This window comes from Poromitra crassiceps, assembly GCF_964638095.1.
Source record: "Poromitra crassiceps genome assembly, chromosome: 3".
NCBI classification, from domain to species: domain Eukaryota; kingdom Metazoa; phylum Chordata; class Actinopteri; order Beryciformes; family Melamphaidae; genus Poromitra; species Poromitra crassiceps.
The window spans coordinates 53,195,984-53,221,555 of NC_139625.1; the positions used below are offsets into that span (position 1 = coordinate 53,195,984).

The 25,572-nt window shown below is 44.0% G+C and overlaps 1 protein-coding gene across 2 annotated transcripts in view; it reads left to right on the plus strand.

Moving 5' to 3' along the window:
- The window catches only part of hltf (helicase-like transcription factor), a 28,094-nt gene that overhangs the window by 399 nt on the left and 2,123 nt on the right, over positions 1-25,572 (plus strand). Inside the window, exons 2-25 of one of the 2 annotated variants that reach the window (XM_083633826.1) lie at positions 928-1,039; positions 2,994-3,184; positions 5,325-5,491; positions 5,970-6,094; positions 6,361-6,449; positions 6,796-6,867; positions 7,506-7,697; positions 8,395-8,469; positions 8,983-9,043; positions 9,184-9,235; positions 9,673-9,725; positions 10,252-10,299; positions 12,848-12,910; positions 13,639-13,736; positions 15,490-15,633; positions 16,514-16,646; positions 17,654-17,789; positions 19,894-20,073; positions 21,037-21,152; positions 22,619-22,800; positions 23,028-23,150; positions 23,966-24,078; positions 24,643-24,823; positions 25,134-25,214. In XM_083633826.1, the coding sequence (XP_083489952.1) occupies positions 2,999-3,184; positions 5,325-5,491; positions 5,970-6,094; positions 6,361-6,449; positions 6,796-6,867; positions 7,506-7,697; positions 8,395-8,469; positions 8,983-9,043; positions 9,184-9,235; positions 9,673-9,725; positions 10,252-10,299; positions 12,848-12,910; positions 13,639-13,736; positions 15,490-15,633; positions 16,514-16,646; positions 17,654-17,789; positions 19,894-20,073; positions 21,037-21,152; positions 22,619-22,800; positions 23,028-23,150; positions 23,966-24,078; positions 24,643-24,823; positions 25,134-25,214 (2,670 nt within the window). In that variant the 5' untranslated portion in view covers positions 928-1,039; positions 2,994-2,998. The remainder of the gene's footprint in view (positions 1-927; positions 1,040-2,993; positions 3,185-5,324; positions 5,492-5,969; positions 6,095-6,360; positions 6,450-6,795; positions 6,868-7,505; positions 7,698-8,394; positions 8,470-8,982; positions 9,044-9,183; positions 9,236-9,672; positions 9,726-10,251; positions 10,300-12,847; positions 12,911-13,638; positions 13,737-15,489; positions 15,634-16,513; positions 16,647-17,653; positions 17,790-19,893; positions 20,074-21,036; positions 21,153-22,618; positions 22,801-23,027; positions 23,151-23,965; positions 24,079-24,642; positions 24,824-25,133; positions 25,215-25,572) is intronic. The other variant, XM_083633827.1, reaches the window with a different exon arrangement.

Genomic DNA, 25,572 nt, shown 5'->3' on the forward strand with positions numbered 1-25,572 from the left:
TGTTGATGTCATAGTGATGTCATAATAGAAAATTTATCTTATGATATCACTGATGATGTCATAGGCACTGATGCTGTCATAGTGATGTCATAAGAGCACAACATCTTATGACATCACTGATGCTGTCATAGCACCGACTGATGATGTCATGCATTGTGACATAATCAGTGATGTCATCAGTGAGTGATGTCATCATGATGCAAAGTTGATCAATTGTGCGCTGTACATATCAATAGAGCTGGTGAGGCCATGCAGCAGCAGAACTGCAGGCGAGGCTGCACAGTTGGCAAGCTGTGTATGCGAGCTGCAGGGCGGCCGAGTCCGCGCAGCAGGCGAGCCTAGGAATCGAGCGCACGTAGGCTGTTATAGCTATCTCCCTGATTGGATTAATGTTTCTAAAATATATAGTCTTTATTCTATTAAATTCTTTATTATTGTTGTTATTGTTGTTGCTGTTGTTGCTGCCATTCAATGGTGATTAAAGAGGACCTAACATTGAAGTGGTGCCAAAAAGAGGATAAAGTAGCCTACCAGGAAAAAAAAAAAAAATTCCTTCAGGAGACTGAAAACTCACTAGATTACTGTAATTCATTATTCAATTACAACACAGGGAGACTGCACACTCTCAACTAACTCCCATTTGGCCTGGCTTTATTTTGTACTTCAAAAAAAATCTTATGAGGTGTCAACATTTATCAATTGATGGTGGCAGAGAGAGACAATATATAAGCAATATAATTAATGTTAGCATGCAGTGCATGCACAACAATGGGCTTCACTGGGTGACTTTATGAACTGTTAATTTGACCAACTATTTACAAATCTTCTCATGTTTGATTTATTGATGTCTTAACTAGTATACACCCCCCTCCCCCGAAAAAGGGGTATTTTTAAGGTTGGGACCGGAAGTATTGTTCTTTATTCCAGCTAACTTGACACTATTGGCGACGTCAGCAGCGTATCATCACCAACGGCGACGACACAGCATCAGAAGCATCGTTTTGACCAGCAAGTCCGTTGTCGCCGAGGAGAAGCAAACGTATGAAAGTCTGTGTTTGTGTGTTTTATCATCAAAAAGAGTAACATTACATACACGTGTCAAACGTAGCTGCTGCTAGTTAGACTTGCTAGCTTGGTACGCAGCTTCAAGACGAGTCCGTACGTTATGCAAGAGTCTACATGATTTTTGCATTGGCGGTATCAGTGAGCTATGTAACGGCTAACGTTACTTTAGCCAATGTAAGTGATGATGTACATTTTTTGTTGCATATCTTCTCCAAGAAGTAGGTCAGTCTATGAAGGCTGTTACTGGTAGAGGGTCCCCGGCCTAGACTAGTCCCTGCACACCCTCCAGCAGCAGCTGCTGCTACAACACAGCCATTATATTAGAGTCTAGAGACAGACAGCAGTTAAAGACTCTGGAAACCCACACGTTTTGAGTTAATTTGCTGATTAGACCTCTTCTCAGGACTGCCTGGGCGAGTACAAAGTCATTTGATTTACATCTCTGTGACCCTCCTGTTGGTTTTATTGCAGGTGCAACTGCTTTGTGAATGAGGCCCAATGGCCCAACAACCACAAAACGTCACTCAGATTTGATATGAAAGTGTGCTTCAGAATGTTGCAACCCCCCTATATAAAAACAACCCGAATGGAAAACGTCATTGATAGATAGCAAACGTCAACACAATTTGGAACACATCATAATAACCAAAGTTAATTAACACCCCAAAACACCCAGCCAAGCTCACTCTAGCAATGGCTGATTTGCTACTATTGGAGTACTTGGCAAAGGAGGAGGATGAGGATGTTGGCGGCGAGAGCGATGAATGGCCCCAATATGCGCTTCAGACTTCCGAGGGGTATTCTCGATCTCTGCAACACCTTCGAGCCATTCGCAAACCCATTCTGGAACCATTTCTTTTTCACTTCTTTTAGTGTTCTACTCTCTTTTGTGACGTGAACAGCGCCCAGTTTCTTTCTCCCCCCTCCCACTGTTCCACTCACATTTGAAAATTGGTCTTTTTTCAGTCGCCAACAAAACTTAAATTTGAGTTTTGCCATGTCTCCACTGTGTCAATTGGTACATGACCCTTTATAGCTCCTAACTTCTACCTGAGAGAGGTAATCAGTCAAAAATGACTGCAAACACTTTGGTGCGTTTCCAGAGCCATTAAATCTGTCAACTGATGTCGCCTCATGCACAGCTTCACATTGCCCCATAAGTGCACTCTCGTACTAGCGTCACACTCAGGTCCATAAGGCAATAGGGGGAACGGCTGTTCAAAACGCTCTCCTACCCGTCTCCGATTGCAGATCCGAAGATATAATAGTCCTCCTACGGAAGCCAGTAATTTAGCCGGGGCGGTTAAGATGATACTGCTGCGTGAAACAACCGTTTAAAAGCAGTCTTTCCACAGCCTGTGCTGAATTTACAGCAGGGTGTGTTTGATCTCACTATCATGGTGCACCGCTTGCACGCGGCGAGCAAACACATGCTCAGTCAGTGATCAAATCATCAAATCCAGGGCACCTGGGAAGCAAAACATGTCATGAAATACTCAAACTCCCAAGGTTCCTGTCGGCACTAGGAAGCTTCTCCTCTCCTAAATACGGCACAGGCTGTGGAAAGACTGTTTTTAAACGGTTGTTTCACGCAGGAGTATAATTTTAACAGCCCCGGCTAAATTACTGGCTTCCGTAGGAGGACTATTACATCTTCGGATCTGCAATCGGACGTCGGAGACGGCTAGGAGAGTGTTTTGAACAGCCGTTCCCCCCTATTGCCTTATAGCCTGAGTGTGATGCTAGTACGAGAGTGCTAGCATCACTTATGGGGCAAAGCTTCACACAAACAGAACCAATGCAAGCACAGCTGGGTGCAATACAACACTGATTGCCCTGTAATGAACCAATCAGAGAGTCTCTCTCTCTCTCTCTCTCTCTCTCTCTCTCTCTCTCTCTCTCTCTCTCTCTCTCTCTCTCTCTTCCAGGCGACATGTCTTTCCGCAGGTGGCGGTTCAGTGAAGTGCCGGATCTCTATACCGACCGTTATGAGAGGAGCACAGAGACTCTCACCCAGGCCATCCGTGCTGCGGTGGCCGAGGAGCCCGATGCAGATGGCAGCGTGATGTTCGGTCATCTGCAGGGCTCTGTGGTGGGCATTAGGTATTATACTGGGCAGGTGAGTGTCAGCAGCAGGGCTCTGTGTCTGTGGTGGGCATAGGGTATTATACTGGGGAGGTGAGGCTCATCTGCAGGACTCTGTGGTGAGCATAGGGTATTATACTGGGGAGGTGAGTCTCATCTGCAGGGCTCTGTGGTGAGCATAGGGTATTATACTGGGGAGGTGAGGCTCATCTGCAGGGCTCTGTGGTGAGCATAGGGTATTATACTGGGGAGGTGAGGCTCATCTGCAGGACTCTGTGGTGAGCATAGGGTATTATACTGGGGAGGTGAGGCTCATCTGCAGGGCTCTGTGGTGAGCATAGGGTATTATACTGGGGAGGTGAGGCTCATCTGCAGGACTCTGTGGTGAGCATAGGGTATTATACTGGGGAGGTGAGGCTCATCTGCAGGGCTCTGTGGTGAGCATAGGGTATTATACTGGGGAGGTGAGGCTCATCTGCAGGGCTCTGTGGTGAGCATAGGGTATTATACTGGGGAGGTGAGGCTCATCTGCAGGGCTCTGTGGTGAGCATAGGGTATTATACTGGGGAGGTGAGGCTCATCTGCAGGACTCTGTGGTGAGCATAGGGTATTATACTGGGGAGGTGAGGCTCATCTGCAGGGCTCTGTGGTGAGCATAGGGTATTATACTGGGGAGGTGAGGCTCATCTGCAGGGCTCTGTGGTGAGCATAGGGTATTATACTGGGGAGGTGAGGCTCATCTGCAGGGCTCTGTGGTGAGCATAGGGTATTATACTGGGGAGGTGAGGCTCATCTGCAGGACTCTGTGGTGAGCATAGGGTATTATACTGGGGAGGTGAGGCTCATCTGCAGGACTCTGTGGTGAGCATAGGGTATTATACTGGGGAGGTGAGGCTCATCTGCAGGACTTATTACTCTGTGGTGAGCATAGGGTATTATACTGGGGAGGTGAGGCTCATCTGCAGGACTCTGTGGTGGGCATAGGGTATTATACTGGGGAGGTGAGGCTCATCTGCAGGGCTCTGTGGTGAGCATAGGGTATTATACTGGGGAGGTGAGGCTCATCTGCAGGGCTCTGTGGTGGGCATAGGGTATTATACTGGGGAGGTGAGGCTCATCTGCAGGGCTCTGTGGTGAGCATAGGGTATTATACTGGGGAGGTGAGGCTCATCTGCAGGGCTCTGTGGTGGGCATAGGGTATTATACTGGGGAGGTGAGGCTCATCTGCAGGACTCTGTGGTGAGCATAGGGTATTATACTGGGGAGGTGAGGCTCATCTGCAGGACTTATTACTCTGTGGTGAGCATAGGGTATTATACTGGGGAGGTGAGGCTCATCTGCAGGACTCTGTGGTGGGCATAGGGTATTATACTGGGGAGGTGAGGCTCATCTGCAGGGCTCTGTGGTGAGCATAGGGTATTATACTGGGGAGGTGAGGCTCATCTGCAGGGCTCTGTGGTGGGCATAGGGTATTATACTGGGGAGGTGAGGCTCATCTGCAGGGCTCTGTGGTGAGCATAGGGTATTATACTGGGGAGGTGAGGCTCATCTGCAGGACTTATTACTCTGTGGTGAGCATAGGGTATTATACTGGGGAGGTGAGGCTCATCTGCAGGACTCTGTGGTGGGCATAGGGTATTATACTGGGGAGGTGAGGCTCATCTGCAGGGCTCTGTGGTGAGCATAGGGTATTATACTGGGGAGGTGAGGCTCATCTGCAGGGCTCTGTGGTGGGCATAGGGTATTATACTGGGGAGGTGAGGCTCATCTGCAGGGCTCTGTGGTGGGCATAGGGTATTATACTGGGGAGGTGAGGCTCATCTGCAGGGCTCTGTGGTGAGCATAGGGTATTATACTGGGGAGGTGAGCGTCATCTGAAAGGCTCAGCGGTGAGCGTCAGGTACTGTATTATACTGGGCAAGTGAGTGTCAAGTCACCAAGTACACCACTTTCACAAAGATGTTCAGACAGTTACTCAAATTACTCAATACAGTACACTGCTGAAAAGACTATTGTATGACAATAGACTAAATGTAAACATACTAAAAGTGTATATTCAAAGATGAAGAACTGGTCCAGCTCAGTTGATGAGTGTGGTTGTTTACTGGACACTGGACAGATGTCTGGTGTGCACACTCAGCAAAACCTCCCTGTTTCTGTCTTGCACCTTGCAGGTGACCGAAGGGGAAATGGTTGCGTTGGTGCGTGAGCCCCAGAATCCCTATGACCGCAACGCCGTCATGGTGGCCAACGTGTATGGCAGCCAGGTGGGACACATCAAGAAGCAGCTAGCAGCAGCTATGGCCCACGTCATGGACAGCAACTTGGCCAGAGTAGAGGGGTCAGTGCGGTCTTCCTTTCAGTTGGATTGATATATCAGTTTGTCAGTATATTGTGCTGATATATTGATCAGTTTGTCAGTATATTGCCTATTGGGCTGATATATTGATCAGTTTGTCAGTATATTGGGCTGATATATTGATCAGTTTGTCAGTATATTGGGCTGATATATTGATCAGTTTGTCAGTGTATTGGACTGATATATTGGCTTTGATCCACTGTGTACTATGATCTACTACACGCTGTTTCATTTCAGAGGCTTTTGCCTGCCAAGAACCAAATTCAGAGGGAAACACTGAACATGCATTATTATTATTATTATTATTAATTTAGATTTTAGTTTAGCCTTTATTTGGACATTCTGTCTGTGTGTGTGTGTGTGTGTGTGTGTGTGTGTGTGCGCGTGTGTGTGTGTGTGTGTGTGTGTGCGCGTGTGCGCGTGCATGTATGATTGTATGCTTGTCTGTTTGCTCTTTCAGAGTGGTGCCCTACAGGACGAACAACGCATTCACTATGCCAGTGATGCTGTCATTCTGGGGGAAAGAGGAGAACAAAGTTGCTGTGATGGAAGGGATGGCACGTCACGGATTCAAGCTAAACACAGGTGGGAAGTGGAACAGACTAACGTGTACCTGGTAATCTCATGCGCACATTCAGCATCCCATTCTGTCTTGCTTCTTCATGGAGCATCTCTCACACAAATCCATACACTACAACTATCCATATAGCTATTGTTGCATTTAAATTTGTCGTTTTCAGTCATTTTCATTAATTTAATTGTTTATTTTGTGTGTGCCTAGGTATTTTGTGTGTGCGTAGGGCGTGGCATCATAACAGTGTGTACCTCTGCATGTGCGTGTTTGATTTTAGGTGCGAGCATGAAATCAAGTCGTGGTCCTACGGGTGCTCGCGCCCCGCCAACTAAAAAAGGTTTGACCACCCAACTGACTGCTCAAGAGGTAAAATACATAGACAATTGGATAGAGAAAAAAAAAAAAGATATAACAGTATTTTTTGCTGAGATGAGTACCGGTATTCAGATTTCATTATCATAAGACACAAGTCTTTTAGCACCAAGTGTATTCATTGTTGAACACAGTAGAAGGTGTATAATGTTCTCACTGAAAATTGTTTGGACTGACTACACATTCATTCATGGTAAACAAAAAACAACAACACTGAAACTTATACTGTATGATGCTTCATCTGACAGCTTTAATTCATGGACCTACTTGGTTTGCATGTATGTATCATGATGTGAAACTGAACATTACCGGCCTAACATCCTGTCCTCTCTTGCTTCAGTTAAAGAATGCATTTGACAATCTCTTTGATGGCTTAATGGAGAGTAAAGATGGAGAGAAAGAAGCTGCTGAGGTGCGTCTCTGATCTGTGTATCTTTGCGTTTGTGTTCAGCAAATTAACGACTTTTGTGTTTTGAACCCTTGCACTTTTTGCTTTAGACTGTAATGTTGCTGAAGCTTGTTCTAATACAGCAGACATTGTCAGTCTTCCTGGATGTGTAAATTGTTAGTTGTAATGATATTTATTACAAATAATTTTCTTGAACATTGATACTTTTATTTGATTTGTATTCATATTTCTTTTCTTGCATTTTGTCAGTCCCAAGTGGCAGCAGGACTATTTGAATTTTTGAAAGTTTGATGGACTTAATTACCCAGAACTTATGTTGCATCATGACATCAGCAAACTGCACTGTGCACTCCCTGGACCTACATTTCTTCTTCTTAGTGGCCTCACCACGTTTTAGGAGAAAGTTGTTTGTTTTTAAGTTTTGATTAATTACTTATTGTGCACCGAGAAGATTTCCAGCTGCTGACACCAGGACTCAATTTGGGCAAATAAGGCAAATCTCCCAAATCCCAATTAATGGTGTTACAGCCCCAAATTGACCTAAAGACTGACAAAAGATGGATCTTTTTTGCATAAATATTTTCTTAGTTCAGCTGTAACATGATGTGCCCCCGCCCCCCCCCCCCCCTCTCTCTCTGCAGTCGGTGGGTACTCCTCTGCTGCTGCACCAGAAGCAGGCCCTGTCCTGGATGTGTGCTTGTGAAAACAAGTCTGCCCTTCCTCCATTCTGGGAGAAGAGAGGAGAGCTGTACTATAACAGCCTCACGTGCTTCTCTGCCAGAGAAATACCCCAGAGGGTTCGTGGGGGGATACTGGCAGATGATATGGGATTGGTGAGCAGCACGCGCGGGCGCACGCACACACACACACACACACACACACACACACACACACACACACACACACACACACACTACACTTACACTACTACTCCACACACACACATACACACACACTACACTTACACTACTACTCCACACACATACAACAATCTCTGTGTTGTTTGTAAATATGTGAGAATGTAATATAGTTCAAATGAGTGGCTAAATATACGGCATGTGTTTATTGGTGAATTATCAGATTACTCGTTTATCTTGATGCAGGCCATTCAGTCTTTCAGTGTCGGTGTGGGAGAGAATATTACATCAAAGTGTGTAAAAATGTGGCGTGTATGGTTGACAGTGAACAAGGAAATGTTAAATCTTCAGTTGTAAGCATGCAGTTTGACGTGACATTTTTATTGTCAGATATGATTTTGTCCAGAATTCCATGACTATCTGTATTGTAGGTAGATCGATAACAGTAAAACTACGACCAATGTAGTCATTCTTCTACACTGTTGAATTGAATTGTGTAAATTTTTTGTAAATAAAACAAAGCTGAAGTTTAACAATTCATCAATTTGCTTGGAGCCCCCTCGAGGACCCCTGATGGTCCCTGGAGCCTGTGTTGAGAATCACTGCTTTAGACAGCTGTTATCTGACCAGACGAGCGTCGAGCCAAGGCTCAAAAGCTCTGTTTGTGTTTCAGGGTAAAACTCTGACCACCATTGCTCTGATCCTCACCAACTTCCACAAAGGACAGCCTCTGCCTGTGGAGATGTGGGTAAGTGTGTCCACCATCAGTGAGTGTGTATCTGCACTTTTCATGCAGGGCTGTGAATCTTCACTGGCCTCACGATTCGATTACGATTCATCTGTCTTCTATTCGATTCCACGATGCATCTCGATGCATCTCGATACAGCTCAAAGTATTGCAGCTCCAAGTATCAAATCCTCAATTTTCTATTATTACTGCACATGGCTACTTTTTCATCAATTAATACAAACAGTAAGAGAAATATCAACTCCCTTTTTTACTTAGAAAGTGCTTTAAAATCTGAATGTCAACAGAAATTTAAACATAAACGATTCAACGATTCATCTATCTTCGATTCGATTCACACTTCCGCATCGCGATGCATCGATTATACGATTAATTTTGACACCTATTTTCATGGCTACATGTAATAGCCTCACAACATCAGGATGCAGTCTTGACTAGTGGTCAGCCATTTAAAATCAAGTGTATTGATATTATGCTGTGTGTGTGCGTGCGGGCGTGTGTCTGTCAATGTAGGAGCAGCAGCCTTCACCTACCAAAGCCACTGCTAAACCACAAGAGGCCTCCAAACTGGAAGGTACCCATCGCTGTCAGCGAATGTGATTTGGTGTTTGTCTGCCTGTTGTCCTGTCTGTCTACATGTCTGCATGGTGTGTGTGAGCGAATGTTTGCATGCATGAGCGAAACAGGAGTGATGATTTTGTGTCTTTGCTTCAGGGGGCGGCAGTGAGGGGGATCCCGCAGCAGGCAGTTCTCTATGTTCAGACCGGTAAGTGTGTCTTAGTTGAATTTGGCAAGCTGGCATCATATTGTCACTGATATAGTGCATTTCTGATCAGAACAACTTCACAATGTGATAATGTAAAAATCTGGCAATATACATTTGCACTTCTGGTAGGGCTGTGCAATTACCGTAATACAATTTTTATCTCAATTACAATTTTGGCTTCCCACAATTATGAAAACAAGATAATCGAGATAAAACAATATTTTTTTTTATATATTATTACTTAGCCTATTTATTTATCTTAAAAAAAACCTTTTATTTGCATTTTTGTTTTTGAGCACAATTCTGCTCACACACACAGACACTTTGCATTCTTATATAGGATCATATTATTTGCTGGTGCAATGACCTGATTTCCCCACCAGGATCATAAAGTCTCATCTAATATAACCTGATAAACATGTTTGTGTGCGTGTCAGTCCCCAGGTGGAGGTCATCTGTGTTGGTCCGCCGGACGTAGTGGAGAAGAAAAGTAAGAACTGATCTTCCCCATACATCACCTCACTTCAAATGTGCATTCTGTCTTTCTAAATGGATTTTGTGGCTTATATATATATATATACTGTATGTAACGGTATGAAAATTTCACATCACGATTATCGTGACCAAAATTATCACGGTTATCGTATTATCATGATATTTGTTAAAAATTGCTGAAAATGTTAAAGTACTGAGAGACTCACTGAAATCATTTTACGATGTTTTATATTGAAAACTCAGACCCAAAAAGGATCGATACACTCACTGAAATCATTTCTCAAAGGGCTGCACGTTTGCCAACTTTGGTTGATGATGGACAGTATTTACCATGTTTTTCAAAGCACTGTAATCACAGTACCACGGTACCACGGTTTTAACGAAAATGAAAATTTGAAACGGTACGGTTATCATAAAGAATTTTATCACTGTCATCATTAAAACCGGTTATCGTTACATCCCTAATATATATATATATATATATATATATATATATCCTCACTAGCCTTCTGCTCTTCTAGGTACAGGCAAAGGCAAACGAAAAGCCGCCAAGTCAAAGCACAAGGGAGGTACAGTAGACTTTTTGCATATATGTGCATGGTAAACAAATATTGGGCTTCATGCATGAATCGTTCGTACGCACAGATTTGATCTTAAATTGTGCCTGCGAACAGTTTAAGAACTTTTGTGGCATTGATCAATACTTGTATACTTCCCTACCTCCTGCTTGTCCTTAGGTAAGATCAAAATTGTGATGTGTCCTGGGCCACACTCATGCCAATACGCACAAAAGCCAACTTTCATTTTGTGCCGTGAAATATACATTTTCTTTATTATTATTATTTCTTTATATATTTATTTTTAGCCCACGGCCCTCCATCCAGATAAAGTTTTGGCCCTTAAAAGATAATTTTTTTTTTTTTTTTTACCTGGACCGTATTTTCCACACTGTATGTGTCTAAGGGTCTCATCGTGACATAATTGTTTCAAATTTGTCGAGTACTCACCGAGATAGCCTTGTTTACAGCTGGAGCAATGTGCTCAAACAACTACAGTGTATCCCAGTGGGGCAATTGCGCGCCCCATCGTCAATACACGTTCGCTAATAAAACAAGTAGTTTTATTAGCGAACGTGTATTGACGATGCGGCGCGCAATTGCCCCACTGTAGTTGTTTGAGCACATTGCTCCAGCTGTAAACAAAGCTATCTCGGTGAGTACTCAACAAATCTGAAAAAGATTATATCACGATGAGACCCTTAGACACATACAGTGTGGAAAATAGGGTCCAGGTTGAAAAAAAAATGCAATTATCCTTTAATAGGAAAGAATCTGGGCACCTCTGTATTAGACAAAGGAAATCCTCTTGCTCCGTGGAAGATTGCCCCCCCCCACACACACACAGACACACACACACACACACAGTCTTGATCAGCTTCCTCTTCCTGTCCTCTCCATGTCCCTCTCTATAATTGAAAATGTTTAATCAAAAAGTATTGTTGATTGTCCAATATGCTGTATTTGAGCCCCTCTTGATATATATATACCGTAAATTCCGGACTATAAGACGCACCGGTCTATAAGCCGCGGGACCAAAATTGACTATTTTTTTCTTCTATAAGCCGCACCGGTCTATAAGCCGCGGGTGTTTTGATGTTTAATTACCATATGAAAGGGTTCGTGCACAGAGAGGAATGTCGGGAAAGCGATGGCTGTTTGGGGAAGCTCCCATTTATTAACATTTCAACAAAACAAAACAAAAGTCAGGTCACTAATCCCCAGACAAAATCACACAACAATAGGCTATATGTGCAGCAAACCTGTAACCAGAGAAGTCAAGTCACTAATCCTCGTCTTCCTCTTCTTCCTGCGTACTGAAACCACCAAAGTCCTCATCTTCAGTGTCGGAAACGAACAGGTTCAGGGTGGCTTCGTCAACCACTCTCCTCTCTCCTTCATTGTCACTCAAAACCAACGAACTCCTCTTCATCACTGTCGGCATCGAACAGCCTCTGAAGCCTCTGACGGCCCTCAGCGCCAGCTGTGGCGGCGTCATTCTCTTCATCCCGCAGCAGTCCAGCGTTTTGGAACCCGTTGGTGATTGTGGATGTTTTCACACTCCTATAATATTCCGTGCTGAGACAGTTCCTCCTGCTGCACCGTCCAACGCCTCACCATTGACTCATCGATGCCCAGGTTACGCGCGGCTGCTCTGTTTCCCTCTTTTAATGCGAGATTGACTGCTTTCAACTTGAAAGCTGCCTCGTGTGAATTTCTGCGTACCTTCCCCATGGTAAGTGAGAGTGTTGCTTCTACTGCTCGTTCTCATGCTGTCGAGAACGAGCAAAGCTTTTTTTTGGTGAAAGAATCCTCCAGGGCGCTTCTTGTTAACAGTCCGAGTGAGTGGCAGGTCGAACGTCAAAGGCACTTCATCCATATTTATGATCTGCTCCGGTTCGATGGAATATTCCTTGATCTTCCTTTGTGTGAATTCGCCGAAGTTTGTGATTTTCTCCTGGTAGTCGGGGGAGGGAGTTGATGGCCGAGTGGCCGTTTGCTTACCGTAATTACCATATGTAAGTGGTCACGCACAGAGGGGATTGTCGGGATGGCTGTTTGAGGAAGCTCCCATTTACCGTATTACCATAACATTTCAACAAAACAACATAACACAACACCACCGTTGTTTATTTTTACAGTGCACACAGTGTCCGCGGTGTGGTGAAAAGAGGGCAAGAGAGGAAATTAAAACAGAAGTGGATTTATAGTTAGAAAGAGTGCTAAAAAAGAGAGATTTTATTTGTATTTTTTTTTTTTTTTCTGAAAAAATCCATAGATAAGACGCACCGTTATATAAGCCGCAGGGGCCAAAAAACGGGAAAAAAGCCGCGGCTTATAGTCCGGAATTTACGGTAGTTCTTTTTAAGCACAGAGCACCAATAGAATCGGTGTTTCAACAACAAAAATGCAATGATGCCCATGATTGAATTAGTCCTTGTAACTTTCAGTTTGTTGGGGAGGTATAACTCAATACTATGGTTTATTTGCTTTGCATCAACTTTGCCGATAAAATATCTTCTGCCTGACGAGCTGCCCTGTTTACCATTGTAATCTGTAGCTCCAGTGTTCCAGGAGGATGGAGGTTTTGCTGCAGCGCTGACTGGTTCCACTCCGGCCCCCAGTGAGTTGTAACAGTGTCTTTTCACATACTCTATGTCAGGGATGTCAGAGATACGGCCCGTGGGCCGGATCCGGCCCGCAAGATGTTTTGGAATATATATATATATATATATATATATTTTTTTTTTTATTATTATTATTATTAAATTCGCACCCCATTATCATGACCTACATGTGGCTAATAAGCAAGCTAAGAGTTCATTCATAAGTTAATTAACCTGCACTACAAGGAAGTATGTCAGTAGATCATCAGGTGTAAACAAAGCCGCCATGATGCCACGCTAGAATTGAATCGCGCATTCGGCTACCTACCAAAAAACAAAGGAATCAACAAGATGCTGTCGAAAAAGAGAAAGGTTGACACGGAATGCAGGCAGTTTCAAGAGAAATGGAAAGAGCAGTATTTATTTTGTGAAGTAAATGGGTAAATGAGTGGAATTGATTTTATTTTAAAAAAAAATCCGGCCCCCATGAGGTCTCAGTTGAACAAATCCGGCCCTCTACCTAATATGAGTCTGACACCCCTGCGTCTATGTGATGTATTGTTTTGATGGGGGAGAAAGTTGCAATAATGGAAATAATGACGTTCGTTAACTTGTGTGTGTGTGTGTGTGCGCGCGCGCGCGCGCGCGTGTGTGTGTGTGTGTGTGTGTGTGTGTGTGTGTGTGTGTGTGTGTGTGTGTGTGTGTGTGTGTGTGTGTGTGTGTGTGTGTGCGTGAGTGTGTGTGTGTGTAGGTGTCGAAACGTTCATCCATGAGAGTGCAGAGGACCTTTCAGCTAGAGCCACTCTCGTCATCTGCCCACTGTCCGTAATCAGCAACTGGCTGGTGGGCACACACACACACACACACACACACACACACACACACACACACACACACACACACACACACACACACCCCTTTGTCTCACATGGCCAACTTAATTGACATGTAATCTCTGTCCTCCCTTTCAGAAATGACATTGATCAAAACCACAAGACTATTTTTAGGCCGGCGACGGCCTCTTTATTAGGGTTTGTCCGCTCATTCTGTCACGGATTCTGTCATGGATTTACAAGCCGCTTTGGCCAATCCTGGCGTGTTCCGCCCCCAAATCGAGTGGGATTCAACGTGTTGTGGCGCTACGCGAGTGACAGCCGCAGGCAGCCCTTAACTAACGTTATCCTCGAATGCAATTTTAACGAGCCAGTTGCATTTCTTTGCATTCTTAGACATTACCATTTGCTTTATTTTGTATCTACATACAATTGCCCAAGTTATGGGCTAGAAATCCTGCCAAGTTACATGCAATAGGCAGCCATTTTCTCCATTTCGAGGAGATAAGCCAGCTGCCTTAGCCCTTGTTCACACAGGACGCAGAACTGAAGCTTGAAGCAGGCACAAGCTGAACCTGCCTTACCGTTCACACAAGACGCCTTCTCTTTTCCTCTCAGCGCCTACTCTCGAGCCTTGAAGCCGCCCACAACTCCCATTGACTTCATGCCTGGCTCCACGCGTCACGCTTGGAAAATCCGTGTCAATCCTGAGTGATCGCTTCAGCGTGGCGTGAGCGTGGCTTCGGCAAGGCGTCAGCGTGGCATGTGCGCGGGTGGTGTGAATGGCTTCGCCTGTTAACAACATTATTGCCCAAATGAAACTTGTGGGTTCAGCGTAGGTAGAGCTTCGGTTGAGCATTGCTTCGGCATACTGTGTGAACGGGGACTTAGCGGAGAGTGCAGCCTGCCGGCCTGGAATCTCCGAGGTGCCGGGGTCTGAATTTGGCCTAATGCGGTGGACTCATCTGCCATTCGCCTGCTCGTTAATGCTTGTTTTGCAGTGCCCGTTCGCAAAGTGTCTGAAATTGACAATTTATGGTATTTTCTTTGGACTACGTGGGTGGCACTTGTTGGTGTTTGCTGGGTAATTGCCTTATAAGGGAGAGGGATTATGTGCTCAGCTGATGGCTGATGCTTATCTACTCTTGCTTTCAACCTATTTGGAGTTACTACTGAAGTTTGTGTGTTTGATGTTCACTGATAAATTAACTGCTAAGTCACCTAGGAAGCTTCTATCTGTGATGACGTGGGTTTGATTTCCACAAAAATCTGAAGAAAAATGCACTGCTGGATAATTTTTTGTCATCACATTTTATTGGTGGAAGTAGGCCACTTTTAGAGCAATTGAGTTTCACGGTCTTTTCCATTTTCACATTTTTCATCATCGTAAACACCTAGCCTAGGTAAACCCAGCCACCACGTGACCTGCTCTCTCAGTTCCCAGTCACTATCATAGTGACTGAGAACAGGTCTGAGAGCAGGTCACGTGGGGGATGGGTTTACCCAGGCTAGTAAACACCCTCCCCCCCATTGGCCATTAATTAGTTGTTAGACAGACACACAAAAGTGGGGTAACAAAATATGCCTGCCTGGTAAACAAATGTGCATGGCTGGTACAATTTCAAACTGACCAGCCACGTTGGCTGACAACAGGCTCATCAACGCTTTCCCACGCCGGCCATATGCTAGGTTTCAGCGTAGCTTTGTTCCATGTCCCGTGTGTGACCTTTGTTTTGCTGTTCCCCCGTGCGTGCCGTGCGCAGGACCAGATTGAGCAGCATGTTGGAGCAGACGTGAAGCTGAATGTGTATCTGTACTACGGCTCAGAGCGCAACAGGAGCAAGAAGTTCCTGTCCTCCCAGGATGTGGTGCTCACCACCTACAACGTCCTCTCTGCCGACTTCGGGGTGAGTGGAGACTGGGTGCATTTGTATTAATGGCTCAAAGAGGGCTGTTAAACAGAAAGGTCTAATAGGGGTGGGCAACATTTTTTCCCTGAGGGCCATACTGACTTACATCAAGTAAGTGAAGGGCCACACATTGGAGATTATACCTGCCAACACTCCTGATTTTCACGGGAGTCTTCCGATTTTTAACCATCTCTCCCGTTGTGATTGGTAATTTCTTGTTAATCTCCTGATATAATAGTGATACAATCTGGCTGTAGCAGATGAGATTTATTAACATAATTCTGCCTTTTATTGAGTTTTTGGGGGTCGTTTTGTTTTTCTTTGAGTCCAGCCTTGGGGCCGCATTTTGCCCATGTGTGCTGTAGACTCTAGAGCACACATGGGCAATTTCTTGGGCCACAAGAAATGACTGTAGAACAGTCATTTCTTACACATGAGATTACTTTTAGCCTTTTAGTCATAAAGATTATTGAAAGATAGCCTATTCCATATTCCAGACTGAAATGTTATAACAGAAGTGGAGTATTGGCCAGAATGAAATGAACATTTGGACACTTATTCAGCAGGTATCTTGCATGTTGTTTTCCAGGTGCACTGTAAAAAAATAAAAAATAAAATTGAAATTCCATCGCGGGCCACACAGGGGGCGCCGTATTTTGCCCATGTGTGGTTTAGGAGCACAAGAAATGCACTGGATTTGGGAGTACAGACTGTGAAAGTAATTTGCCAGTTTCTTTGCAATTTGTGTTGAAGTTCATGACTTGAAACTGCACCATAACTACAATAACATCAATATTCAAATGAGCAATGCACATTTAGTATGCCGAGATGGTTTGCTTCTGAAAAAGCTTCTTCAATGGGTCTGTGTTCCTTTCAGAATAAAAGTCCCCTCCATGGGATCAGTTGGCTGAGGGTGGTACTGGATGAAGGGCACATCGTTAGGAACCCCAACGCACAGATGAGCAAGGCAGTGCTCGGCCTGAATGCTCAGCGGCGCTGGATACTTTCAGGTTTACCCCCACCTCACACACAAACACATACACAGATGGGCACCCACATAGAAACATACAGAACTAGAAGGCTCTTGGTAGACTGCACAAACCTTTCAACAAAGTTTTGTGGTGTTATGTGAATCCGTTAGGAAGTTAGGCACCTTTCTGTGATTGGCTACGCCCAGTACCACACCCCCTTTTGGCCAGTGGGTGTGGAAAGTTAATCAGTTCTAACTTGGCCCATATTTATTTATACTCTACAGTCTTTTTGAGATATCCTGCAGACAGACAGACAGACACAAACAGACAGACAGACACACACACACACACACACACACACACAAAGACAGACAGACAGACAGACAGACAGACAGACAGACAGACAGACAGACAGACACACACACACACACATACAGACAGACAGACAGACACACACACACACATACATACAGACAGACACACAGACAGACAGTCAAACAAACGGGGTGAAAACATAACCTCCCGGCCAACTCTGTTTGCGGAGGTAAATAAAACATTTCTTTACAGCAGCCATTCCCATCTGTGGTCCGAGGCTCACTGGTGGGCCATGAAGGTATTGCAAGTGGGCCGACCAAACCATTTGTAAAACCCAATCTTCGTTGTAATTAATTATTATTATTATAATATGTATGAGAATGCATTTCCCCATTGTTGAATGATACCATTATTAAATTTGTAACCAATTATTCATTAATTAGCCAATTTCAGACAGCCTTTCACTTTTAGTTTCTGATTTCTGTGTGGTGCTGATGGACAGCTCCTTTTATCATTAACACATTATTTGGCCTCTGTACTGTTGACAGTTGGATGTAGGCCATCAACATTTTTTTAGATTTTCAAGTGAGCCATGACCCATGAGTCAGAAAAGGTTGGGTATACTGTAAACCGCTGCTTTACAGTATAAATCAATTGTGAGTGGCTGTTTAGAGCCGTGTGTGTGTGTGTGTGTGTGTGTGTGTGTGTGTGTGTGTGTCCCCCTCCTCCAGGCACCCCCATCCAGAACAGTGTGAAGGACCTGTGGATGCTGCTGGCCTTCCTACGTCTGAAGCCCTTTGACGCGAGGGAGTGGTGGAACAGAGTGATCCAGAGACCAGTGACACAAGGAGACAGGGAGGGCATTCAGTGAGTGGAAACCAATAGAATACATTTCTTTTCATAATACAGCGATAATACTGAAGATGCCATTCTTTACTGTGAATATAAGTGCGACAGTGATACAGTAGGTAGGGGGCATTATGGCTGAGATGTAATATTATTCATAGTTGAAGTTAATCCCAGCTGTGCTCATGGTGTCACTTCATTTGTTATGACCATAGTTACAGTTTAGTAAGAATCTGAAGTTTCCAGTATTTCCAGATGGACCACGTTCGCCTGCATCGAAATGACACTATACTTTTTTCCTAAAGTACAATGGGCCACTTTGGTAAATATTTTCACACTTCATAACAGCTTTCTGTTTGAAGAAATATTCCCAGTTCCCCTGCTGCGTTAATCAGAATTTCATTAATATAGTTCCAGTTATATTTTTAATTATAGTGTTTTAATTGTTATTTAGGCCCATATCGATTACATCAGATCAATTGATCAAATACACAGTAACTACTACACTTTGTGCTGTTAAATTAGGACATCTATTTACCGTAAATTCCGGACTATAAGACGCACCGGTCTATAAGCCGCAGCACCAAAATTGACTATTTTTTTCTTCTATAAGCCGCACCGGACTATAAGCCGCGGGTGTTTTGATGTTTAATTACCATATGAAAGGGTTCGTGCACAGAGAGGAATGTCGGGAAAGAGATCGCTGTTTGGGGAAGCTCCCATTTATTAACATTTCAACAAAACAAAACAAAAGTCAGGTCACTAATCCCCAGACAAAATCACACAACAATAGGCTACCGTATATGTGCAGCAAACCTGTAACCAGAGAAGTCAAGTCACTAATCCTCGTCTTCCTCTTCTTCCTGCGTACTGAAACCACCAAAGTCCTCATCTTCAGTGTCGGAAACGAACAGGTTCAGGGTGGCTTCGTCAACCACTCTCCTCTCTCCTTCATTGTCACTCAAAACCAACGAACTCCTCTTCATCACTGTCGGCATCGAACAGCCTCTGAAGCCTCTGACGGCCCTCAGCGCCAGCTGTGGCGGCGTCATCCTTTTCATCCCGCAGCAGTCCAGCGTTTTGGAACCCGTTGGTGATTGTGGATGTTTTCACACTCCTATAATATTCCGTGATCTTCCTTTGTGTGAATTCGCCGAAGTTTGTGATTTTCTCCTGGTAGTCGGGAGGGAGTTGTTCAGCAGTTCTCCCCCGGACGGACAGTCCCTTTCGTCTCATGAATCGGTAGCACCAAGATGGCCCACCTCTGAAATGTTCAATTTTCATCTCGGTGGCGATTGTTTTGGCCTTCAGTCGGATCTGCACCGTGGAAACGCCTCGGCCGTCTCCTCTCTGGGTCAACACCCAGTCCTCAAGGGAATCTTCAAGTTCCGGCCATCTGCTTTTGTGGCCTCTGAAGGACTTTTTTGTCTTATTACACTGAGACAGTTCCTCCTGCTGCTGCTTCCAACGTCTCACCATTGACTCATCGATGCCCAGGGTACGCGCTGCTGCTCTGTTTGTTTCTTTTAGTGCGAGTTCGACTGCTTTCAGCTTGAAAGCTGCGTCGTGTGACTTTCTGCGTACCTTCCCCATGGTAAGTGAGAGAGAGACTGCTCGTCTTGTTGTGATTCCGGGCTGATGAACTTTGCTTACCGTAATTACCATATGTAAGGGTTCACGCACAGAGGGGATTGTTGGCTGTTTGAGGAAGCTCCCATTTACCGTATTACCGTAACATTTCAACAAAACAACATAACACAACACCTTTGTTTATTTCGACAGTGCACACAGTGTCCGCGGTGTGGTGAAAAGAGGGCAACAGAGGAAATTAAAACAGAAGTGGATTTATAGGTAGAAAGAGTGCTAAAAAAGAGAGATTTTATTTGTATTTGAAATTTTTTTTCTGAAAAAATCCATAGATAAGACGCACCGTTATATAAGCCGCAGGGGCCAAAAAACGGGAAAAAAGCCGCGGCTTATAGTCCGGAATTTACGGTAAATTTTCTGTTTTGCAGAAATCTGCCTTGGTTGTTAAAATAAAGGGTGGGTGGGAGTGTGTCTGTTACATTTCAGTATTGATAGACGGATATCAACACCATCAGATACTTGACTATTGTGTGTGCAGGAACCTTCAGGCGCTGGTGAAGTGCATCACTCTGCGAAGGACCAAGACCAGTGAGGTGAATGGGCGCCCCCTGGTGTCTCTTCCTGAGAAGACCGTGTCTGTGGAGCAGGTGGAGCTGACCCAGCAGGAGAGAGAGGAGTATGAGCTGGCACGCACCGAGGGAAGAAAGACCATTGGCAGGTGTGTGTGCATGTTAACATTTGAGCCATTTAGCTGACACTTATCCATAAGTTATACTTATCCATTAGCAACTTGGATAAGAGGAAACGGCAATGATCTCCATGTGGAAATTGCAGCAGTAAAAAAAAAATAGGATACAACTGCCAGGATATAAATTAAGCAAATAAAGGAACGTGTGACAGTTTGCAAACTACATTCTGTTATTGTTGTTAGCATTGTGCTTTGCCCAGACTCATTTCTCAGTCTCTATCCGCATCGCTCAACCAGAGACTCAGAACTTTCTCCCAACTTTCGTTGTTAAAACTGGATGGGAACAATTTGAGGGTAAAAAAAACCCTGTGTCGCAGAACCAATCCAACGAATAGTTTGTTTCACTACAGAGGATAATGCGGGGAGAGCATCATTTCCCATAACTTAACAAAGGGGCGTACGTTTGCTAGCGGCCGTCGCCGCTGTTCAAGAAAATATATTTGACAAGGAATTCCCAGACGAGTGGTAAGCGGAGCTGAGGCTATGTTTTTCCTGACACTCCTTGAACTGACTGTAGTACTAACATTTTGCTTCAAATACCGTTTGTTTCTTTATTGTCTCTTCACTGTTTATCAGGACTAGAAACTTTGCACGCTCCTTTTCTAGCGCTCCTTTCATTCTAGCGCCCCTTGCTCACTGCATGTGTGCTCGCCCGCTCAACTGGCAGCACTCATTTCTACCTACCGTGCCTCGCTGATTTGCCCTCGATATCTCACCCACTGGCTCACGGGCACCACTGGCATCGCAGAAAGCCACCTGATTATATTAGTAAGATTCATGTAAAACATTACTGAGAGCTGCTGAGAAATCTGTGTGTGTGTGTGTGTGTGTGTGTGTGTGTGTGTGTGTGTGTGTGTGTGTGTGTGTGTGTGTGTGTGTGTGTGTGTGTGTGTGTGTGTGTGTGTGTGTGTGTGTGTGTGTGTGTGTGTGTAGATATGTAGCTGAGGGGACGGTGCTGACTAACTATGCTGATGTGTTGGCCATCTTGATGAGGCTCCGACAGCACTGCTGCCATTCCGGACTGATCTCAAAGATAGCCTCAGAATTAGGTAAAACCAGTGATGTTTGTTTATATATTCATTTATTTTTTTAATTGTATTTTTTCAGAATTTCTTATCAATAACCAGTTTTGGAATTTAGTTTTTTGTAAATCTTTGTTTATGTCGATTTTGCCACCGCAGCTAAATAATGTAATAGGAACACTGACTCACTCAACTGAATATTTTTCATTCTTAATAGTTGTAAATTGCTCACACATGCTCATTGCTCACACATACCGCCCATGCATGCATACATACATACATACATACATACATCTATACATACATACATACATACATACATACATACATACATACACATACATACATGCATACATACATACATAGGTACATGCATACATACATGCATACATACATGCATATATACATACATACATACATACATACATGCATACATACATACATACATACATACATACATGCATATATACATACATACATACATGCATACATACATACATACATACATACACATACATACATACATACATACATACATACTGTACATACTAGTGTTTGAATACTACAGTCGTGATACAGTCTGCACCGTCTACTTAAAACACATAATCTAGTGCTAGCTCAGAGCTCAGACTATCACTCTGTCTTTCTTCATCCTCCTTTCCTGCTTCTTTACACTTGTCTCTTCTTCCTCTTTTTCTGTCTTCATTTCCTGTCAAAATATTTCTTTGTACTTTCCGCTTTGAAAATGTTTCGCCCTTTTCATCTGGTCACTTTGTCACCCATTCCCTCCCTCCTCACTCTCCCTATTTCCTCATATTTCACCCACCCACTATTGGAAAGATGCATATTACTCAGACTTTCCACAGCACGTGCTTATAAAAAAGGGAGTAAGTGGGTTCTGCAATTTTGGTCACGTTTTGGTGGTCACGTTTTTTCGTTACACTCAAGCAATTTGTGATGTCACTGAGGATGTCATAGACATTGTGACATCATCGTCTATGACATCATCAGTGATGTCACTCAAGCAATTGTGGTTTTTGGTTACACTCGGGCAATTGTGACATCACTGATGGGGCGAGGCTGTGCGTATACGAGCTGCAGGGCCAGCTCAGCGAGTTGTCACTTGTCAATGTGTAAAATGTTCTGTCAGAAAGGTGCCAAATGAAATGAAAGTCTCTCTCTGTGCTGTGCTCCTGGAAATCCTCAAATTGAAACCAGTAAGGCCACTTCAAGAACATTTTTCTGAATGAAAAGACTTTCCTGTCAGATGTTGCATGATCATAAATAATGACTGAAGTCATGTCATGTGACCGGGCTGTTGGAAAGGTGCTTGGCCAATCACAGAGACGCTATTTAATAACGCCTCTTGGCTCATTATGATCGGTGGGTGTCTGACTGCTTCCCCTCATTGCCTTGATGCACTTTCCAGCCATCTCTCTCTCTCTCTCCTCTGTCTTTATGTGGCTCTCTCCACTCTCCCTGGGTGAGTGCAGGTGCAGCGGGCACGCCGGCGGAGCTGCGGGAGCGCCTGGTGCAGAAGCTCAGACTGGTCCTCGCCAGCGGCTCTGATGAGGAGTGCTCCGTGTGTCTGGACTCACTGCGTCTGCCCGTCATCACACACTGTGCCCACGTCTACTGCCGGCCCTGCATCGCCCAGGTCATCAGCACTGAGCAGGTACATGAGCCGCCCACTGCACACAACACATGATTGGATTTAAGATTATTATATTCCATAAATGTGCTCTATTATTACCAACATGTCATCTTTAAATGAAGTGACTGCTTCATCTTTGATTGTACCATCCCCCCGCTTTGTGTGTGTGTGTGTGTGTGTGTGTGTGTGTGTGTGTGTGTGTGTGTGTGTGTGTGTGTGTGTGTGTGTGTGTGTGTGTGTGTGTGTAGGAGATTGCGCGCTGTCCTCTCTGTCGAAGTGAGATCAAGGCCAGTGAACTGGTGGAGTTTCCACCGGAGGAAATGGAGGAAGATGACAATGTAAACTCTGGGAAGTGGAGGACAAGCTCAAAGGTACACTACTCACTCACTCATTCACACACACACACACACACACACACACACACACACACACACACACACACACACACACACACTGAGGCTGCAAAATTAATTGGAGGAAAAAAGCAAAAACACAATTTTGACTCCATTTTCCCAAATTGTAAGAGGCTACAATTTTTCCTCAGACACAAGGAACGGTGTGCAGAATCTCTTTGCCAGTACAAATCATTTTGAGTGTCTGAAAAAGTCTTCTTTTAAATTCTGAGCATTAACAGGACATTTTTGGCTTTTTTTGGGTAAGTATTGCAATGTACCTATGCAATATACAGCAAAGAAGAAATATGTTTGATTCTCAGATACATTTGATTTGTAAATTAAAGCTTTAGCATCTAAGATATACAATAAAATACTCAGGAGTCTGGAATGATCATCATACTGTAAATAAATAATTTGGATTTAGTGGAATTGAGGCCTAAAATAAAACTTGTAGGGACGAATAAGTGAAACTCATTTAAATCAGAGTGATCCTCTATTATTATGGCATTACAATGTATGAGATGTCTGGACTTCACTACCAATATTTCCACAGTAGAACCTCAGCTCCTGATGTTGGAGTCCAGCCACCCACCCCGCCAGAAGTTATTTCTCTTGTTTTGTACCCAGAGCCTTCGCTGTCCTACCGTTACATAGCTGCTGCTGAGCTCATAAAGCAAACCTCAGCTGAAGCAGCTCTGCAGTGACAAAAGGGGAATTGTAAACTATTATACCATGTGATAGTCTTGTTGTGCCTGTGTGAAGACTGTGTGTTTCTGTTTTTGTCTCCGCAGGTGGAGGCGCTGATGAACAACCTGCTGAGGCTGCGATATGAGGACAGCAGCATCAAGTGTCTGGTGGTCTCTCAGTTCACACGCTTCCTCACCATACTGGAAACCCCACTCAGGTAATACACACACAAAGGAGACGTTTAGGATTCCCCCCCCCCCAAACCTATGCTATTGAGGGTTTTGGCACTAGGGTTTTAGATTTTTAGAAATGGGAACCAGTCACCAATGAGCATTTATTAGCAACAAGTATGTATTATTATTAAGTGTATTATTATTATTATTATTATTATTATTATTATCATTATTATTATTATTATTATTACTATTATTATTATTATTGTTATCATTATTATTATTATTATTGCCATGGAAGTGTGTGATTTTGAAAGTATGGGGAGAATTAATGGTAGGAGGCTGGTGCCTACAAAAACAAAATTGTCTGTGACTTAGATTTGTGGGTCTTGGATTAGTGATGAATAGATCAATAGAATAAGGTAAAAAAAAATCCTGAAACTTCCCCTAAGCAATTTCCTTCCACCTCTCCTTCCCTTGTTCAGGTCGAGATATGTCATGCAAGATTTAGAAAATAAACAATACGATCTGTCACTCATGACTGGCAAATGTCCCGATTTCCTCTAACTTTCTGTGACATCATTTCATGACTTCTCGCTCTCTGCTAGAGAACATGGCTTCAGTTTTGTGCGGTTGGACGGCACCCTGACCCAAAAGAGGCGGGCCCAGGTCATCCAGGAGTTCCAGAGCGCCGCCCCCGACAGCCCGGTCATCATGCTGCTGTCGCTCAAAGCTGGAGGGGTGGGGCTTAACTTGACCGCCGCCTCCCATGTTTTCCTCATGGAGCCCGTGAGTACAGATTTCAACCAGCAACCGGACGCATTCGTATGTACAAACACTCATGCCGGACTTGGGTTGTGAGTGTATACTGTATATAGCCACAAAATGTATCTTATTATCAGTCATACAGTCATAAGTAGGCAGTAGTACTTCTCTATAAAGGATATAAACTGGTTGGTCTATGAGAGATGCTTTTTTCAACTAACCTGTTGAAAATACCCTGCATGGTCTGACATGTCTAGCTTTAATATGCCAAAGTGTTTGTTGACACTGTGTGTGCATGTGTGTGTGCGTGCGCGCACGTGTGTGTGTGTGCTAGGCATGGAACCCTGCGTCTGAGGAGCAGTGTATCGACCGCTGCCACCGCCTGGGCCAGACCAGGAAGGTCGTCGTCACCAAGGTGAGAAAGATAGAGGAAGGGAGTTTAACCTTTTGTCTCAGATCTATGGCCTACAGTGAAACTTTGAGTGTTTTATATATTATATTATATTATATTATATTATGTTATGTTATGTTATGTTATATTATATTATATTATATTATATTATATTATATTATAAGTGAGGAGTGGAAATGTTGCTTGGCTCTAGTATTTCTCACACTGGACCAGTGAAAGATTGCTCTTGCTAAGGCAGAGGAAATTCAGTAGAAAAAGCGTTCTCCACGCATCATCCAGCAAAATACAACCAGGTGCTTCTCGGTTTGAGGACAATAAACTTCCAGAAACAAAGGAGTCCATTTTGACTATGATGAAGACC